This window comes from Narcine bancroftii, chromosome 1, assembly GCF_036971445.1.
Source record: "Narcine bancroftii isolate sNarBan1 chromosome 1, sNarBan1.hap1, whole genome shotgun sequence".
NCBI classification, from domain to species: Eukaryota; Metazoa; Chordata; class Chondrichthyes; order Torpediniformes; family Narcinidae; genus Narcine; species Narcine bancroftii.
In genome coordinates this window covers 222742023-222759658 of record NC_091469.1, presented here as the reverse complement: position 1 = coordinate 222759658, position 17636 = coordinate 222742023, and the positions used below count along the sequence as shown (strand labels likewise).

General features: G+C 37.4%; 1 protein-coding gene across 20 annotated transcripts in view; it reads left to right on the top strand.

The window, feature by feature from the left end:
• Nucleotides 1–17636, top strand: part of mctp1a (multiple C2 domains, transmembrane 1a) — a 534415-nt gene that overhangs the window by 334639 nt on the left and 182140 nt on the right. For all 20 annotated transcript variants that reach the window (XR_011342276.1, XM_069891645.1, XM_069891672.1 and 17 more), the window contains one exon: nucleotides 15617–15736. Coding sequence is in view for 19 of the 20 variants with exons in the window: in XM_069891645.1 (XP_069747746.1) it covers nucleotides 15617–15736 (120 nt within the window). In the remaining variant the exon portion in view is untranslated. The remainder of the gene's footprint in view (nucleotides 1–15616; nucleotides 15737–17636) is intronic.

Here is a 17636-nt window from a genome sequence, read left to right as displayed (position 1 = left end):
TTACCCAAGGCTATACAGCATGCCCCAAAAGTTAAATAAATGGGACTCAACGGTATCAAATAGATGTTTTTGCTGTAAGAAGGAATCGGGAACAACAGTTCATGCAATTTGGAAATGTGAGAAAGTGGAAAAGTTTTGGGAAGATCTAAATCAGGATTTAAATAAAATCACAAAAAGCAACATACCAAAAAATCCAGAGATCTTTCTTCTAAGTAATACAAGAAGTAAGGAATTAGGCCTCAAATTGGATGAAGCACAAAAAGGATTTATTATGATAGCTTTAGCTGTAGCAAAAAAATGTATAATGTCAACCTGGAAATCAAAAGAGAGCCTAAGAGTACAGCAATGGTACATAGAAATGAATAAATGTATTCCATTGGAAAAAATAACATATAATTTAAAAAATAAAGTCACATTATTTGAACAAATTTGGGAACCGTACATGGAATACAACAGAGAGGGCCTACTATGGACCTCCACCCCCTAAAATGATAGAATGAGAAGACAAAATGAACTAACCCAGTGTGTAAAAGTAGATGACACAACTTTCTTGTTTATTTTCATTGTGTGAGGACATTGTTTAATGGGTTTATTGTAATGTATATGTTGAACGTTTAGTGGGTAGGGAGGGGGGTGGGAAGGAGGGAGGGAAGGGAGGGGGAAAAAAGGGGAGAAAATGACACTGTATATTCAAGAGGGAAATGTTTGTATGTATTTTGGTTAATATGGTTCATAGTGTGAAAAATAAAATAAAATTTTTTAAAAGTTTTTCTCAGAACCTTATTCCTGGATCAATCACTTCTAGATACTACAGTTTATTTCCGATTAACCAAAATTCTGAACTTCCAAAAGATTTTTTGGGTGAGACATGACATCACAATTAGAAAAAAGTTGGAAAAAAATTACTCACTGTGCTCAGTGGGGCTACAGGGAATAAGTTTTACAAAGGAGATGTTTGTCCACGGGTTACACATTAAAGGAAAGGATAGCTCTGATTTTTTTAATTATAAATTGTCATTTATTTTTGCCATGAGTTACTGCAACTTGGTGATAAATTACATTGTGGCATTCACAGAATTTGAATTGAATACCACGCACCCACCCTGCTCACCCGAGCCACTCCCTCTGTCAAATACCCTTTCAGTGGGGTGACAGAAATTTTGCAGGAGAACGATCCCTGTGTCATCTCCTACCTCATAGATCAAGTGAGACCTCTGGCTCCCGGGCAGGTTTGGTGACAGCGGTGGAGAGGTGTCAGGGATCTGTGACAGCCGATACAAGTATTCTCCTGATGCTACTGAGAGTGGCTTTAGAGAAAGTTACCAAATATCCCAAAAATTCACTTAACTGAGCTAGGTTCAGTCCCAACCATTTCAGATAATCAGAAATGTATGTACTTCAATGTTTTTTTTTCCTTCCTGGGATCAGCTGCTGATAAATAAAGCTCAATTCCATTTTAATTGCTGTGTAAATGAAGCAAATATAGGCCATTTTTCTAGAGAAGTAGCAAGTAAGAAAGGCCAATCAGTGAGCATCAGCATACCACCAATGAGACCCTTACCACCAAAAACCTAACTGGACTAGCCAATAAATGCAAAGGCTACAAGAACAGGTCACAAATCAATAAATAAATGCAAACAATTCCCATGTACACTTACTTGGCATCACTCAAGATAAATGTGACATTCAAATGTATTTTTAGCTGTGTTTTTTTTATTTACCTTGCTCTGATTTTAACTTTCATTAATTTTTCTGGCTTCTTGACCAGCTGTCAAATATTTTTAACGATTTTCTAATTGTACATCCAGTTGACTGATTTCCCTAATAAGTTTGTTGGTTCCAACTCTTGGGACTAATCCATCAACATTCCTTGGCATTTAAGCACTTGTAGGTCAGGTGCTCAATGTAAGCCAATGAGTGAGATTTTTGGCCATCTACTGATTGTCAGTTTAAGCTTCCTCTCAATCTTGCATTTGTTTAGTGTTCTGGTAGACTGGGGTCTGATACACCTCATTCCTCTGGCATTGTGATACATATGTATTTATTAAAGTTTTCTTTTAAATTTAGGCATACTTACAGCACGGTAACAGGCCATTTCAGCCCAGGAGCCAGTGCGCCAAATTAACCTATTGGTGGGAGGAAACAGGAGCCCCCATGGAAAACCTATGCAGACATGGGGTAGAAGTATAAACTCCTTAAAGTCAGCGTGAAATTTGAACGCATCCCGATCGCTGGCGCTATAATGGCATTGTGCTGACTGCTATGCCAACTGTGCCACCCCAATGTTCTATACACTCTGTAGCACCAATTGGAATTGATGGGTGAATTTTTTTATTTCTTGAGTTAATATTTCAAAATCAATACAAATGCCTTTGAATTTTCAACTCAATTTTAAAAAATCTTAACATCAACATTTTTGAAGCAATTAGTCAGCATGATGGCCAAGGGCCGGTTAAAAAAAAATTCCGAAAATCTATTTCCTTGTAATTGATAAATTGCCTTTTTTACTCAGATTTAATCTGTATTCTTCATTAATTGGATTTTAGCTCCTTACAGTATTGTGTAACAGAGGAAAGTAAAATTAAGTCGTCAACCGTTAATACTCACCTAAGGGAGTGAAGGATCATAAACTAGAGTCTAGATTTTTTTAAATATAAGCACTAAAAGGTACACTTCTCCCAACTGGTTTTTGCCAATCAGGGAAATGATCTTGAATGCAGTATTAGGCTACTCATGAAATACATCATGTGTGGTGATTGCTTTTATATGCCTGGAATTGCCTCAGTTCATGCCTTGTGCTGGCAATAATTTAGAAATGTTACATTCAAGATCATTACAACTTACTTTGTGGCTTCTAATCTGAGACGTGCATTGCACTTTCATTGGGCAATTAGTATTTCTAATACATTTTTTAACATCTCTTGTCGACTTTTGGGATCCAAGTATATTTTAACAATAGCAACAATTGTTAACATTTATTCCAAATGTAATTATTATGCTTTCGCAACAGCAGCACTTCAGCCTTAATATTTTTGTTAAACTCTCCATCTGTGATGCAGCTGACTGGCTGCATCATGGTCTGGTATGGAGACACCAATACCGCTGAGCATAAAGCCCTGCAAAAAGTAGTGGACACAGCCTAGGGTATCACAGGCAAAACTCTCCCCCCATTGAGAACATCTACAGGGAACACTGCCATTGGAGAGCAGCAGTAATAAGGATACACACCACCCACTACATGCTATGTTCTTTCTGCTGCCATTAGGAAACTCACACCACCAGGTTCAGAAACAGCTGCTCCCCCTCCACCATCCGACTCCCCAACAACAAACTCAATCAGGGCCCTACTTAATAACTCTTACTTTTGCACTTTACTGATTTCTCTCTCTTTCTCTCTCTCACACTGTGTTGCACTGTCAGTTTGTTTACTTTTCTTTATTTGTTTAAATGTGTACATTGAGTATATTTTTTTGCATTACCAGTAAGTGGTAACTCTGCCTTGCCTACAGGAAAAATAATATGAATGTTGTATGTGATGTCATGTGTGTAATCTGACAATAAAATCTGATCAAATCTAATCTTGGCTCAGCTGTATCTTTACCCTGGAACCAAGCAGTATCTATGGAGGCCCCACTGAGTTCCTCCAGCAACTTGTCTTTGCTCCGGGCTATAGAATCTGGGGCCTCTTGTGACTCCAATCATCAATTACACTTTTGTAAAATGCCTTACAATATCAGCTAAGCCAAGGGAGCAGAGGAAAAGCAGATATTCATGAAGGTGCCCTGTCTTAATATCTAATAGCGCAGTTACAAAAGGTTGAAGGACATCAAGGTTGCACATGAGCTAAGAACTAAAGGTGCATGAATAAACTTAACAAATAAGATCCTTGGCAAATCCAGCAGACCAGAGACCGAATTGTGCACACTATGCTATAACTGGCAGAATGAAATAATCTGTCATTGGACAGCTTTATCACAATGGAAGGGGAAGAAAGAATAAATCACTCTAAAGGACAGAAGGTATAAAGAATAATCATACATATAAATTTCAGAACCACAGCCATAAATACAAACAAATGGACATAATAATATTAAATTTTTTAAAACCAAAGTGCTTTATACTTTCCTCCCTTGTTACTTATCATTGCTAATTATTTAAAATGACTACAAGGAGAGCTCAAGCTGGAAAAAATGGCAAAAAGGAGGAAGAGACAGCTACTCTGACTATGGACTCCATTTCTGATTTTTTAAACAAGCGTACACGGGAGATAACTGAAACAACAAAAGAAAGCCAACATCAAGTCAAATCTACACATGAAAAAGTTCTGGAGTCGTTATCAGATATTGATGTTCATCTGGGATATGTGGAGTGAGATTTGGAAACAGTCAACAATTATGTGGATAAATTTGCTCGGGACTGTCTGCTGGCAACTTTAAATTAACTTTGAAAGTTATCGACCTGGAGAGCAGAAGAGAGAACATTTGAATGTTGGGCTTGGCCGAAAATGCTGAATCTGGCCAACTGACCATCTTTTCAGAGAGGCCTTTGGAAAGGAGTTCTTTCCTTTTAAGCCTGAACTCGACAGAGTGCGCTGCTCTCTGATTCCCAGGCCAGCTTTGGGACGTGGCCTCTTCCAGTTATTCTTCGGTTTCACCACTGCCAAGTAAAATATCTCATAATTAGGAAAGGAACGCTTCAATATCATGAACAACATATCAGATTTGTGACAGTCTTTGTCCTGAAGTGATGAATGTGTATACAAAATATAGAGAAGTCATGAGTGAACTGTACAAGAAAGGTTTCAAACCTGCTTTGTTATACCCAGCATGTCTCCGAATTACATACTTTGATGGTCACAAAAAGTGTTTGAATTCAGATATGAAGATTCTCCTTCAACATCAAGTCTTTCGTGAACTGTAATTTGGTGTCTGAAGTTTTTTGGTTGTTTTTCTTGGTTGGGTGAAGCCTGGCTGTTTTCTCATTTTTCATTGGAGGGGGTAATGTACTCTTTTGGTTTTTAGTTAGGTAAATTGGTTTTTCTTTCTATTAATCTCACTACATTTTAATTACTTTTTCTTGGATGAGAGTACTAAGTTGAATACATTAATTTTATCTTAATAATAATAATAATTTGTATTCGCTACTTTAGTTAGTCACTTATTAATAGCGCATGAAATGCTCAGGTTATTAGATACTGTGGAAAATGTAGTTATATTAATATATATGCATATAGTCCAAGTTAAATGTGGTAAACTTTAAATTTGCCATGTATGTGCTTCAGTTATTTGTTCTACTGCAAATCTAAATGGGGAGTAAGCAGAGCTTTATACATACATTTTTCCTTTAGTATTAATGACATACTTTTATGTTATTTCGGAGACATTGCTTAGAAACACTTGAGACATCAATGCGTTAAGCATGCATTTTATTCTATAGCCACCCGTGGTAAAGGGTGACAGGAATACAACATTCATGCACGTGTATTAAGGATGTGAGTGCGAACCTTTAATGTAAATTCCTTGTCTTTCACTTTTGTTGTAGCTTTAAATACTAGTTTGTATTGTTTGGAAACATTAATAACTTTTTTTTAAAAAGAGGAGATCGAATTAGAATTTATAGTAGAAGAGGTTTGGGGTTAAAATGCCTTTTTTTTAACTTGTTGCTGTTACAGCAACCTTCCAATTTTGGTTGTTTGGGAAGGAAAGAAGGTATTTTGGTTTAAGGTGTTAGGTTTACAAGGTTGCTTTGGCTTTAGATTCTGTGTAAGATGTATTATTGCATGGCTTCAAGGTGGTTGATTGGAGTTTGGTGATAACTTGTGCTTAGTTTTCTTCAGCTATTTTATTGAAATGGAAAAGAGATTCAACCCCTTCTCATATGCAGTGACTATATGATGTAATGTCCTATTTAAGTTTAGAGAAAATCAGAAATAATATTAAAATTAGAAAGTTTAAATTTATGAAATTATGAGGCCCATTCTTAGAATTTTTTTATAATTGGAAGGATCAATAATTATTATACATTCCGGTAATTCTTTGTCTGTTCTTTGGGTATCACCAGTGATTCTACATCATTATTGATTTTTTTCCTCTTCACTTGGGGCCCACTTGTCTAAAGTCAAATTATCTCCTTTTAACTCATATCTAAATCTTCATTGTAATAAATGCAAAATAGGTAGTGCTTTTTTAATCTCTATGTTCTGGACATATAGATTGGGAAAAATATTGGATAAGTTTTTCAAATGTTATTGGTGATTCTAAATTTAAAATTAGAACCAAATCTCTTAGTTGCTCTTTTGCAACTCCCCATTTGCTCTTGGAGAAGACTATGTTTTAATAATTCCAATTAAATGTTGCATTTTATCCAAAAAACTTCAGACACCAAATAACAGTTCACGAAAGACTTGATGTTGAAGGAGAATCTTCATATCTGAATTCAAACACTTTTTGTGACCATCAAAGTATGTAATTCGGAGACATGCTGGGTATAACAAAGCAGGTTTGAAACCTTTCTTGTACAGTTCACTCATGACTTCTCTATATTTTGTATACACATTCATCACTTCAGGACAAAGACTGTCACAAATCTGATATGTTGTTCATGATATTGATATTTACTTTGTTGCTGGCCAGACCTGCTACTATGATTAAAAGAAAAGATGTACCCTACCTATTCATGCACAATGGCTTAGGGATGTAATGTCCTGTTTAGATTTAGAAAAAAAATAGATACACAAAGAATGAGTCAAACATTAGATTCCAAATTTTATGGGGCCGGTTCATGGACTATTACCATAATCTTTAGGTTTAGTGTTAATATAGAACTTTGGCACTGTGCTATCCCACTTCAGAGTGAGCAACGTTGTTTCATAAATAATAATTTTCAACCTTGTTTAGTGTTCAGGGTTCTGAAAAATTTAAATTCTTTATTATTATGGACAGAAGGTTAGAATGTTGTTAATATCCCTTGTAGGCATTGCATCTGGCAGTAGCAGAGTGCATAAGTCGGGCTTGAGTCTTGTACAGAAACAGTAATCCGTGCATGAGCATGGGTGACTAGAATGACCGTGACTTGAGGGCTGGGCTGCCCATCAAAGGCAGGTCATGGACATTGGCAGTACAGGTAATAGAGCTGGCCAACTTGTGTATCTCTTTACACCATTGCCTATTTTAGTGCAAAACCATAATGAGTTGCAAGAAATAATGAAAATTCACTGATATAATTAAAATAAAATACTGAAATTCTGAAATTCAAAACAGAAAATACTGGAAATACATAACTGGTCAGTAAACCTCTTTTGATTTAAAAAAAAACACAAATTGCTGAACTGACCTGTCATGTATTTCCTGTATTTTCTGTCAGTAATTTCAGATTTTCAGTATTTTGATTTAATGAAATCAGTGAATTTTGGAGAGTGTATGTTTCATTGAGTTTATGTTTCACATCACTATATTGTGAAAATGTGTTGATTGTTTTTCAAACATATTATTATCTCAGGATATCTGATGAAAAGTGGCAGTTTCTTCATTAAATATGAAGGAATTAAGAATTTTGCAATTCGTGGCATAAGGGGAGGGACTTTGCTACTTATTTCATATAAGCTCTTCTGGTAAATGCCAGATTTGCATTGGAGATTTAGAAAATGGAAATTGGTTTCTGCAGAATATTCTCTCTCATTTCGTGACATGAACAATATAATTTGCATGAGACTGCTGCAGTTTCATCCATATTTCTGTATTTTTATTATCATTTCTTTGCATTCATTACAAATTTTGAGAGGAATCTGTGTTGTCACATATATATCCAGGAGGATTATCGCTTCCAGAACTCGTAGCTGGGTCTCCACCTGCACTGATTCAAATTAACACAGGACATTTACAGTTGTGCACAAACCAAGAGAGAATGCTGAATGACTAAATGAACTACTCACACTAACTATCCAAGATAGTTACTACTTTTATGTTTGTTTATTTGTCCTGCATATGTATTGCTTGTCTGTATGTGTGCTATGTCTGGTTGTGTGTTTGCAATATTTTGTACTGAGGACCAGAGAACGCTGCTTCGTCAAGTTATATTTGTGCAAATGGATTATAAATAAACCGACTGGTTTCCATGCTGTATGATACAATCTGAATGGATTTCATTTTAATGTATTGTTAGTATTACCTACTCTGCTCTATATTCAGCCACTTAACAGCAATGTCACTAAATGCTTTGTAATCTTTCTTAATTTATGAAGGTTTCTTCTCTTTTCTGTACGTCTTTGCTACACAGTGAATTGACCGTCTTAATAATGAACCCACACATTACTTATTTTCTTAATAAAACCACCCATTGCAAATCCACAAATCAAGTAATGTCTTGATAGAGAGTATATAGCCCCTTTCACACTTGCAAGTGGTCCCTGGAATTAACGGTCAATTGGCCTTTAAAGTGTCTAGTGTCAAAGGAAAACTGCCTCGATCACTAGTACAATCCCCGGCATCTGCAGATGTTGGCATGGCAATCAGGCAAATGTAGAATGGGCAATTGCATTGTGGGATTGAAATGATCTAAGTTTTTGTGTGATTACAGAAATGTGAAAGAAGAAAAGATTAAAATGAAGGTATAAATTTTGCATGTAAAAATCACAGAAGGAGAGAGTGAGAGGAAATAGAAATAAACAGCAGTTGCAGACAATTTTTAAAGAGCGTGGGAAAGTTGATAGTGCACAATTGATAAAGACTGTGGGAAAAAGTGATAGCGGTCCTTACTTACCAAATGCCTTGTGGAAGAGAAACCCCTCCATGAGTGGTCCATCCATACAGCCTTGCATATAGCCCTTTCTCTGCCGCATGGCATTTTGGGGGGATAGGTCTGCCATCGCTTTGCCCATGGTATGTCTATATTGTGTACGATAGTGCTACTAACTTTCCCACGGTCTTTATCAATTGTGCGCAATAGCGCTACCAACTTTGCTACGCTGTTTAAAAATTGTCCACCATTGCTATTTATTGCTAGCGTTTTCCCACTTTCCCTTATAAAGATTTTTTACAGGTTGGCACAACAACAGGCTGAAGGGATCCTACTGTGATGATCAGGATTTAGGGCAGGTCCATCATTGCTTGATGTGTCATGACATCACTGGTAGAAGGTAGAACAGTCCTCACCCCAGGCATGGCTCCTTGCAAGTGTGATAGCGCTCAGTCTCCCAGATAGGAATGGTCAAGTATGAAAAGCTAAACCCCCATACCTATCCCGGGATACTGAACAGCTGATTTAGTGAGATGCAAGTGTGAAAGCATCTTAAGATATCATTATATCGAGCAAATGTGGAGTCCACAAAGTGTGGAATTAACAAATTCCATTACATTTAGACAGATTAGATGGTCTATCAACCATTTGGGGAAGTTTAAACATTACGGTGCAGAACCAGAATCAAGTGCATTTGACCTTGGAGAGTTCTTTTAATATATTTTATATGAAGTAAACTTTGGTTAATTTCAATGCTTACACATTGGTCCTGCTGTCAAGAATCCAGTAAAAATGTATAGAGGGCTCTGGTGAAAGTGTAAGTTGTTTATCTTTCAATTTGCATGTATAGCCAAACAAGCAGTTAGATGCTTGCCAGAGCAGATACACATATATCCCAGAATTTTCAGTCGGACATGTGTGAGAAATAAGTTTAAAGGGTACAGGGAAATGAGAGAAAGTAATGGGACTAATAGGCCTGCTGACCTGGGAGATAGCATGCACTAGATGGATCATATGGCCTCCTTCTGTGCGGTGATATGTTTATAAGTGTGGCATCTTGGTATCAGATGGGGTGATTTTTGCCAATGATCCCCAGAATTCATTTGCACTTTCCAAAGAGTAGAGAACATTAAAATAAAAGCAAAAAAATAATGGAAATATGAGTTCAATGAAAGGTCTTTGAAATGAAATTCTGCTCCATTTTACAGAGATGTATTTCTACTATTTGATTTTTTTAAATTTCAGGTTTACAGCATCTGCAGCTTTTTTTATTTTGATCTTTATTGCAATAAAATACATTTAACACTTGTATTGTTAAAATGTTAATACTGGACATCAAGAGCAAAACTAATGTGAAACTTAGCATTTATCCCAATGCAATTGGTGTATGATTTTCTTGCACAGGCTTTGTACAAGAATTTGAGAACTCAGTGTTTATCTTTTTAGTGCACATATTGACTGCAAGACATTTCTAGATTTTAGTAGAACAACTCAAAATGTCCTGTGTTAAATTGTATCCGTGCTGGTGGAGACCTGTCTACAAGATCTGGAAGTGACGTTCCTCCTGTTTTGCCATGCATCCAAGAGGACTAACAAGTTTATAGTGTTTCATTCATTAAAACTTTGGAATATCTGCAGTTTAGGCCAAATTACATGATTCAGAAAGGTGGTAAGAAATCCCCACCCACCCCTCCCTCTCCCCTTGGAGTAGATGCATCTGTGATATCATCAATGCAACTGAATGTCCTAAGGTGTGACATGCTTGGATCATCCTGTGAGTAGGAAGTGCATGGAGATTGTGACCTTCACTTCAGCTGGCAATGCAATCCGGACATTGCTGGAGGTTTGCCTTTGGTTAGTGACAGATCACTCCCTTCACTACCTTGGCATATTTTGCATAGTTCCTCGGACAAAGTAAGAACAATGCAACTTCCACACGATGTAGGAGAATATGCCCATCTTTTTGACCTTTGTAAGGAAACCCTTCCCTTCAGCCCTTGCTTTCTGTCTCTGGTTATGTTGGAGGCCCGGTAGAACCAAAATTTAGGCACTTTTTTTTGTTTTCATCAAAATACTGATCAAACCGTGGCTGATTTTAATATATGATTAATTCCTGTAATGTTTCCAAATAAATGCACTTAACAGCTGAATGTACAGGCCATTAGATTGTCCAGTGCAACCAATGTAATTTAGTCACTATTTTTTTAGATTCCAGTCACATCTACTTTGAAAAAAATTCTAGCCTCTGGGTTTTCAATTAATTGTACATTTTGAATTATGTTAACTAGCAGAGTCATGTTTTATTTTAGAAATTGCATATCTGATAAAAGGTGACCTTGTATATTAAAATGTGTTCATTTTCATTAGGAATTTGCAAAGTAGTTGATATTTCTCTCATAGCTTTGTGAATCATTATGAATGTCTTACTCAACAATGATGACATCTAAGTACAAGACTTCAGTCTATTTTAAACCCTATTGCTTGAGTCTTTTAAACAATACTGTCATAAGACAATAGTACCATGCCTATAAGAACTGATAAGATTTTGCAGACCTCGGGCAATTGCTTCCCCCTCAATGAAGATTTATATACTATCTTTGAAATAGCATTGAACTTCTCATGTCTGTGTTAAAATGGGGATAATTCAGGTTGACTTTCTAAAAAGTTGTATTTAATAAAAGATAAACAATTAGATTTTTTATTTTCTTTAAATGTAATTCTCTATTGTATTCATGTTATAAAATTTTAAATAAAGTCTTCAAAAAAAAAGATAAACAATTAGATATAGATTTGGCTCTTTACACATTTATTACTAGCTCTCAGGAGGTTGCCATTCTTAAAAATAATATTGTTTTTGGTCAAGGAGATTTTTTTCTTTTCTTTTTCTTTGGTTTGGCTTTGTGGACAAAGATTTATGGAGGGGTAATGTCCACGTCAGCTGCAGGTTCGTTTGTGGCTGACAAGTCCGATGCGGGACAGGCAGACACGGTTGCAGCGGTTCCAAGGGAAAATTGGTTGATTGGGGTTGGGTGTTGGGTTTTTCCTCCTTTGTCTTTTGTCAGTGAGGTGGGCTCTGTGGTCTTCTTCAAAGGAGGTTGCTGCCCGCCAAACTGTGAGGCGCCAAGATGCACGATTTGAGGCGATATCAGCCCACTGGCGGTGGTCAATGTGGCAGGCACAAAGAGATTTCTTTAGGCAGTCCTTGTACCTCTTCTTTGGTGTACCTCTGCCACTGTGGCCAGTGGAGAGCTCGCCATAGAACACGATCTTGGGAAGGCGATGGTCCTCCATTCTGGAGACGTGACCTACCCAGCGCAGTTGGATCTTCAGTAGCGTGGATTCGATGCTGTCGGCCTCTGCCATCTCGAGTACTTCTATGTTAGGGATGAAGTCGCTCCAATGAATGTTGAGGATGGAGCGGAGATAACGCTGGTGGAAGCATTCTAGGAGCCGTAGGTGATGCTGGTAGAGGACCCATGATTCGGAGCCGAACAGGAGTGTGGGTATGACAACGGCTCTGTATACGCTAATCTTTGTGAGTACAGCATTTATTCTGTCAAAACATTCATCTCAATTGGCCAAACAGGTATCAATCACCACAGCTGATGATGCGCCGTCAGATAATGACAAACCAAATTGAAAAGTTCCGCAGACGTTGGAAATCCAAGTACAAACAAAAAAAAATAGTCAGGCCACATGTGGAAAGAGAAACAGTGAATGTTTCAAGTCTTGAAACCCTCCTCTTTAATGAATTCTCATGAAGGATCCATGATGGTGGGCCTAAACCTGATGAAGTTACGTACACCAAGTTATTTCATAGCGGGAATGTTACTTATTTATAAGCTTTGCAGAACAATTTGGGCTAATTATAACTTTATTTGTGCAGATTAATAAGGCTCACATCTGGTAAAATTTTAATTTGTATGATTTTAATGGAAGGAATTTTGAAAATCTGCTTGTCAATTTCCAACTTCATCTGATGCAGCTAAATTGAAAGAGAGTTTATTGACTTAAAATGGTCTTCGGGGATTATCCAAATCAAGTATGACTTGGCTCAGGAATTCCTTGTTATGTGAATTGTATCCAACCAAACCATATTTAAAGTTTTTTTTTCTTTGTTTGACTCTACTTGCCTTTAGTTAATTCTCCCTTTTGATTCAACATTTTTATCAGCAATTTCATTTCTTTGGAGGTGCTATGTAAATAGGTTTCTGCTCACTTCAAAGAAAGTCAAAAAAGAATCATGAAAAGAGATGTGGTAATTTAAATCCATGCTGTCAAATGGGGAAACCATTACCTATAATTTTCTATCTATGATCATTAGCCAACTGGATGCCTCAGTAAGACACACAAATTATGATAACCCAGATAATGGTTTGGTAAGCGAGGTCACTGGCATAGATGCTGTGTTCTACACATAAGCTGGGATAAAAAGGCCTCAAGCGAGATAAGTTTTCCAGATGGACTTTGGCTCTCACTCTGCAGAGAAAGAAAGAAAAAAGGGGCGGCACAGTTAGTGTAGCAGTTAGTGTGGCACTTACAGCCCCAGTGATCGGGACTGGGGTTTGAATCCCACGCTATCTGTAAGGAGTTTGTACATTCTCCCCATGTCTACATGGGTTTTCACCTGGTGCTCTGGTTTCCTCCCACTGTTCAAAATATACCAGGGATTGTAGATTAATTGGGTGGCACGGATTCGTGGGCCAAGAGAGATAGTGAGAGTGCTCTTGTAGAAACAACCAAGGAAAATCTGGGTCTCTGCTGCCCTTGGCTCTACTCCTCATCTATGAGGGGCAGATTCTGAACATCTGAACATGGACCTGACTAAAGCTGGTCAGCCATTCTTTTCTACTGTTTTGACTGACCTTTAAGCAAGTCCATTTCGCACAGTCGGGAACACTACTTCTGTCCATAGTTTAGACGGACAGCTGTACAAAACATATTGTGCTAACCAAGAATCACAACTACATAGAACATGCAGTTAATGATATAAATTGTTCATTCCTTTGTGTAAAAGGATTTCTTATTTAATACTGGTTGGAATTTGTATCGTCAGGATAGCAAGAACGTAAAAACTACAGATGCTGGAAATTAGAAATAAAATGAGGAAATGCTGGAAATACTGAGCAATTCAAGCAGTATAGAAGCACACAGCAGAGGCCAACCTGTACAAGCTGCACCGCACATCAATCAAACCTTCCCAATCTCACAGCCCATATTCCCTTATTTTTGTTACATTCATGTGCCTACCTCAGAGTTTTTAAACATTCCTATTATACCAGCATCCACCACCACCTTCCACAATGCATTTCATGCAAATGCCATTGTTTTAAAAAAATCCCTTTGTTACCTCACCCCTAAACAATGTTATTCCGACATAAATACGCTCCAAAAATAAATCTAAACATTCCCTACCTCATAACCCTCTATTTTTCTTTCATCCATGTGCCTGTCTAAAGTCTCTTAAGTGCCCCCATTGTTCCAGTCTCCTCCACCACCCTTGGCAATACATTCCAGACAGCCAACTCTTGTGTGTGTAAGAAAAAAAAATGTCCCTGATGGCTCCCCTAACCTATCCTCCATGTCCTATGGTGTTTTCTATGCCTGCCCTGGGAAAAAGCAGCTAGCTGCTTACCTTTTCTGTGCTTCTCATAATCTTATAGACCTCTACTAATTAACCTTTCATCCTTCTTCATTCCAAAGAGAAAAGCCTTCGCTCTGCTAACCTTTGCTCATAAGACATATTTTTACAATCCGGGCAATATCTACACCTCTCGTAATCTTATAAACCACAGTTAAGTCACCTCTCACCTTCATCGCTCCAACGAGGAAAACCTAGCTTGGTCAATCTTGCTTCGTAAGGCAGGATCTCCATTCCAGACAACATTGTGGGAAATATCCTCTGTACCCTCTATAAAGATTCCACATCCTTTTGATAATGAGGCAAACAGAACTGAACACAGAAGACTAATCGGGTCCAACAAGAGTTTTATAGAGTTGCAGCATTACATCGTGATGCTTGAATGCAATTCTTCAACTAATGCAGGCTAGCACTCTATACTTCTTAACCACCTGTTCGAATTTTGCAGCAACCTTGGGGGAATATAAGGACATTGACCCCATCATTGCTCTGTTCTTCCACAGTATTAAGAATCTTGTCATTACCACATACTCTTCCTTCAATCTTCCAAAGTTCATCACTTCATACTTTTAAGGATTTAACTCTACCTGCCACTTTTTCGCCCAACTCTGCATCCTGTATATATTACATTGTATCCTGCAATAATATTCTGCACTATCCACAACACCTCCAAACTTTGTAACATCTTCAAACTTGCTGACCACCGCCCCCCCCAGTTCTTCATCCAAGTCATTGATAAGGATCACAAAGGAAAGGAGTCCTTGAACAGATTCCTGCAGAACGCCACTAGTCACCACATGTTCCATCTACTACTATGCCCTGCTTTCTGTGGACGAGCCAATTCCGAGTCCAGGCAGCCATGTTTCCATGGATCCTGTGTCCCTAACCTTCTGAGTGAGCCTACCATTGCGGGGAGGGGGGGGGGGGCGGGGGGTACACCTTGTCAAACAAAATTATCTGTGGAAGAGAAGCAGAATTAAGGCTTCAGGTCTGAGACTCCTGAACAGAACAAGGAAAGTTTTCTCATTTTCCCTGTCCTTTGACTAAAAAAAATTATTTCCACGAATTTTGATAATTCCATAATTTTCTCTATTTTTAAGGTGAAAATTGTCCACAAAATTTTAATGCCAAATATAAAATAAATATATTTTGCTGAAAAAATACCATTGAAGTTATAGCAATAAAAATTATTTGTGTCTTAAATACCCGTGCTCATCTTTATTGGTCTGTTGTGTGTTCCAGATCCTTCAGCAAAACTTCTACCGTGTGAGACGTTGCATCATGTTGTTTGTACATACTGGCCGTTTCATTAACAGTTGCTTTGAATGGGAGTCACCACAAAGGAGTCTCACTGCCTTCTTGGTATGTAAAATTCAAAATTAGTACAATTAGGTTAATAGGTTTTAGATGAGAAAATGAAATGCACGGTCAAGCACCATGATTAAAGCAAGTTTGATTATAAAGGTAGGAACAAGATTTAAACATAAAGAAAAAAAATTAAATATGGGAAAAGCTATGCTCTGGAACTATGAGAAATACAATAAACATGAGGTTACGCATGATACAATATAATTGGTTACACAGGCTATATATCACGGCCCAAAAGTTAAATAAATGGGACCCAACAGTATCAGATAGATGTTTTCGCTGAAAGAGGGAAACGGGTACAACAGTACATGCAATTTGGAAATGTGAGAAAGTGAAAAAGTTTTGGGAAGATCTAAATCAGGTATTAAATAAAATCACAAAAAGCAACATATCAAAAAATCCAGAGATCTTTCTTCTAAGTGATATAAGAAGTAAAGAACTAGGCCTCAAATTGGATGAAGCACAAAAAATATTTATTATAATAGCCTTAGCTGTAGCAAAAAAATGTATAATGTCAACCTGGAAATCAGAAGAGAGCCTGAAAGTACAGCAATGGTACATGGAAATGAATAAATGTATTCCATTGGAAAAAATAACATATAATTAAAAAAAATAAAGTCACAGCATTCGAACAAATTTGGGAACCGTACACCCCCTAACATGACAGAATGAGAAGAAGACAAAATGAACTGACCCAGTGTGTAAAGGTAGATGACACAAATTTCTTGTTTATTTTCATTATGTGATGACATTGTTTAATGGGTTTATTGTATTGTATATGTTGAACGTTTAGTGGTTAGGGAGGGGGGTGGGAAGGAGGGAGGGAAGGGAGGGGGGAAAAAGGGGGAGAAAATAACACTGTGTATATTCAAGAGGGAAATGTTTGTGTGTATTTTGGTTAATATGGTTCATAATGTGAAAAATAAAAAAAAGTTAATAAAAAAGAAAGGAAATACTTAGGAGGATACTGGCATTGCCGTGCCCATTAAATAATTTATGTTGATCGTTATTATTTGCAGAACTTTAAGAAAATACATCTTTGTACAAGTGATGGATTATCTACTGACCATTTTGCTTCTTTTCTCCATTGTTTTTTGATTTCATTAATACTAATTTGGCTGACGAAGGGGGTGCCAGGTGCGATGTGTGCGAGACCTAACATTTTTGTAGTCTGAGAGGATGAGACCTGGCCAACTTGAACTGTTGTCACCTTCTCTCTGTAGCTTGATCTGATCTGACTAGATTGATGAATTGTCAATTAGTTTGGAACAAAGTTTTAAAAGCAGGATGCCTTAGCTGATAATTCATGAAATGGCCTGCAGTTGTCAGGGAATTGGTAAAGATCAGGACGAGAGGGATTGGAGTGGAATGAAGGGAGAACAGCTCAAAACATATTATAGCTTTGTTGAGTAGCCAAGAGGAACACTTGCATTTCTCTAGAGCCCCATTCTTCAAACCTGAGATTAATATTCCAGTACTTAACAAATTTAAAGTTGGGAACTATTTGTCACATTATATTCAGCTGGTTAAGAGAGGTTAATGCAAGGATTAAGCATGAATATAGCAGGATCAGAGGAAGGTATTTCACCTTGGAGATTTAAACTGCTACCACCAGGGATTGGATGGAGGAAAGGGAATTGATGCTGTTTAATATATTTGGGATGAGGAGGTTTAGTGTGGTGCAGTGGTTCTCAACCTTTTTCTTTCCACTCATATAACACTTTAAGAAATCCCAATGCCGTTGGTGCTCTGTGATTAGTAAGGGATTGCTTAATGTGGTCTATGAGTGGGAAGGGAAGGTTGAGAATCACTGCTCTAGACCCAGTTGTTACTGAAATAGTTTGCTTGAGAAAAATTGTCATTGGCCCATTTCCTTTGGAGTTATGAAACCGTG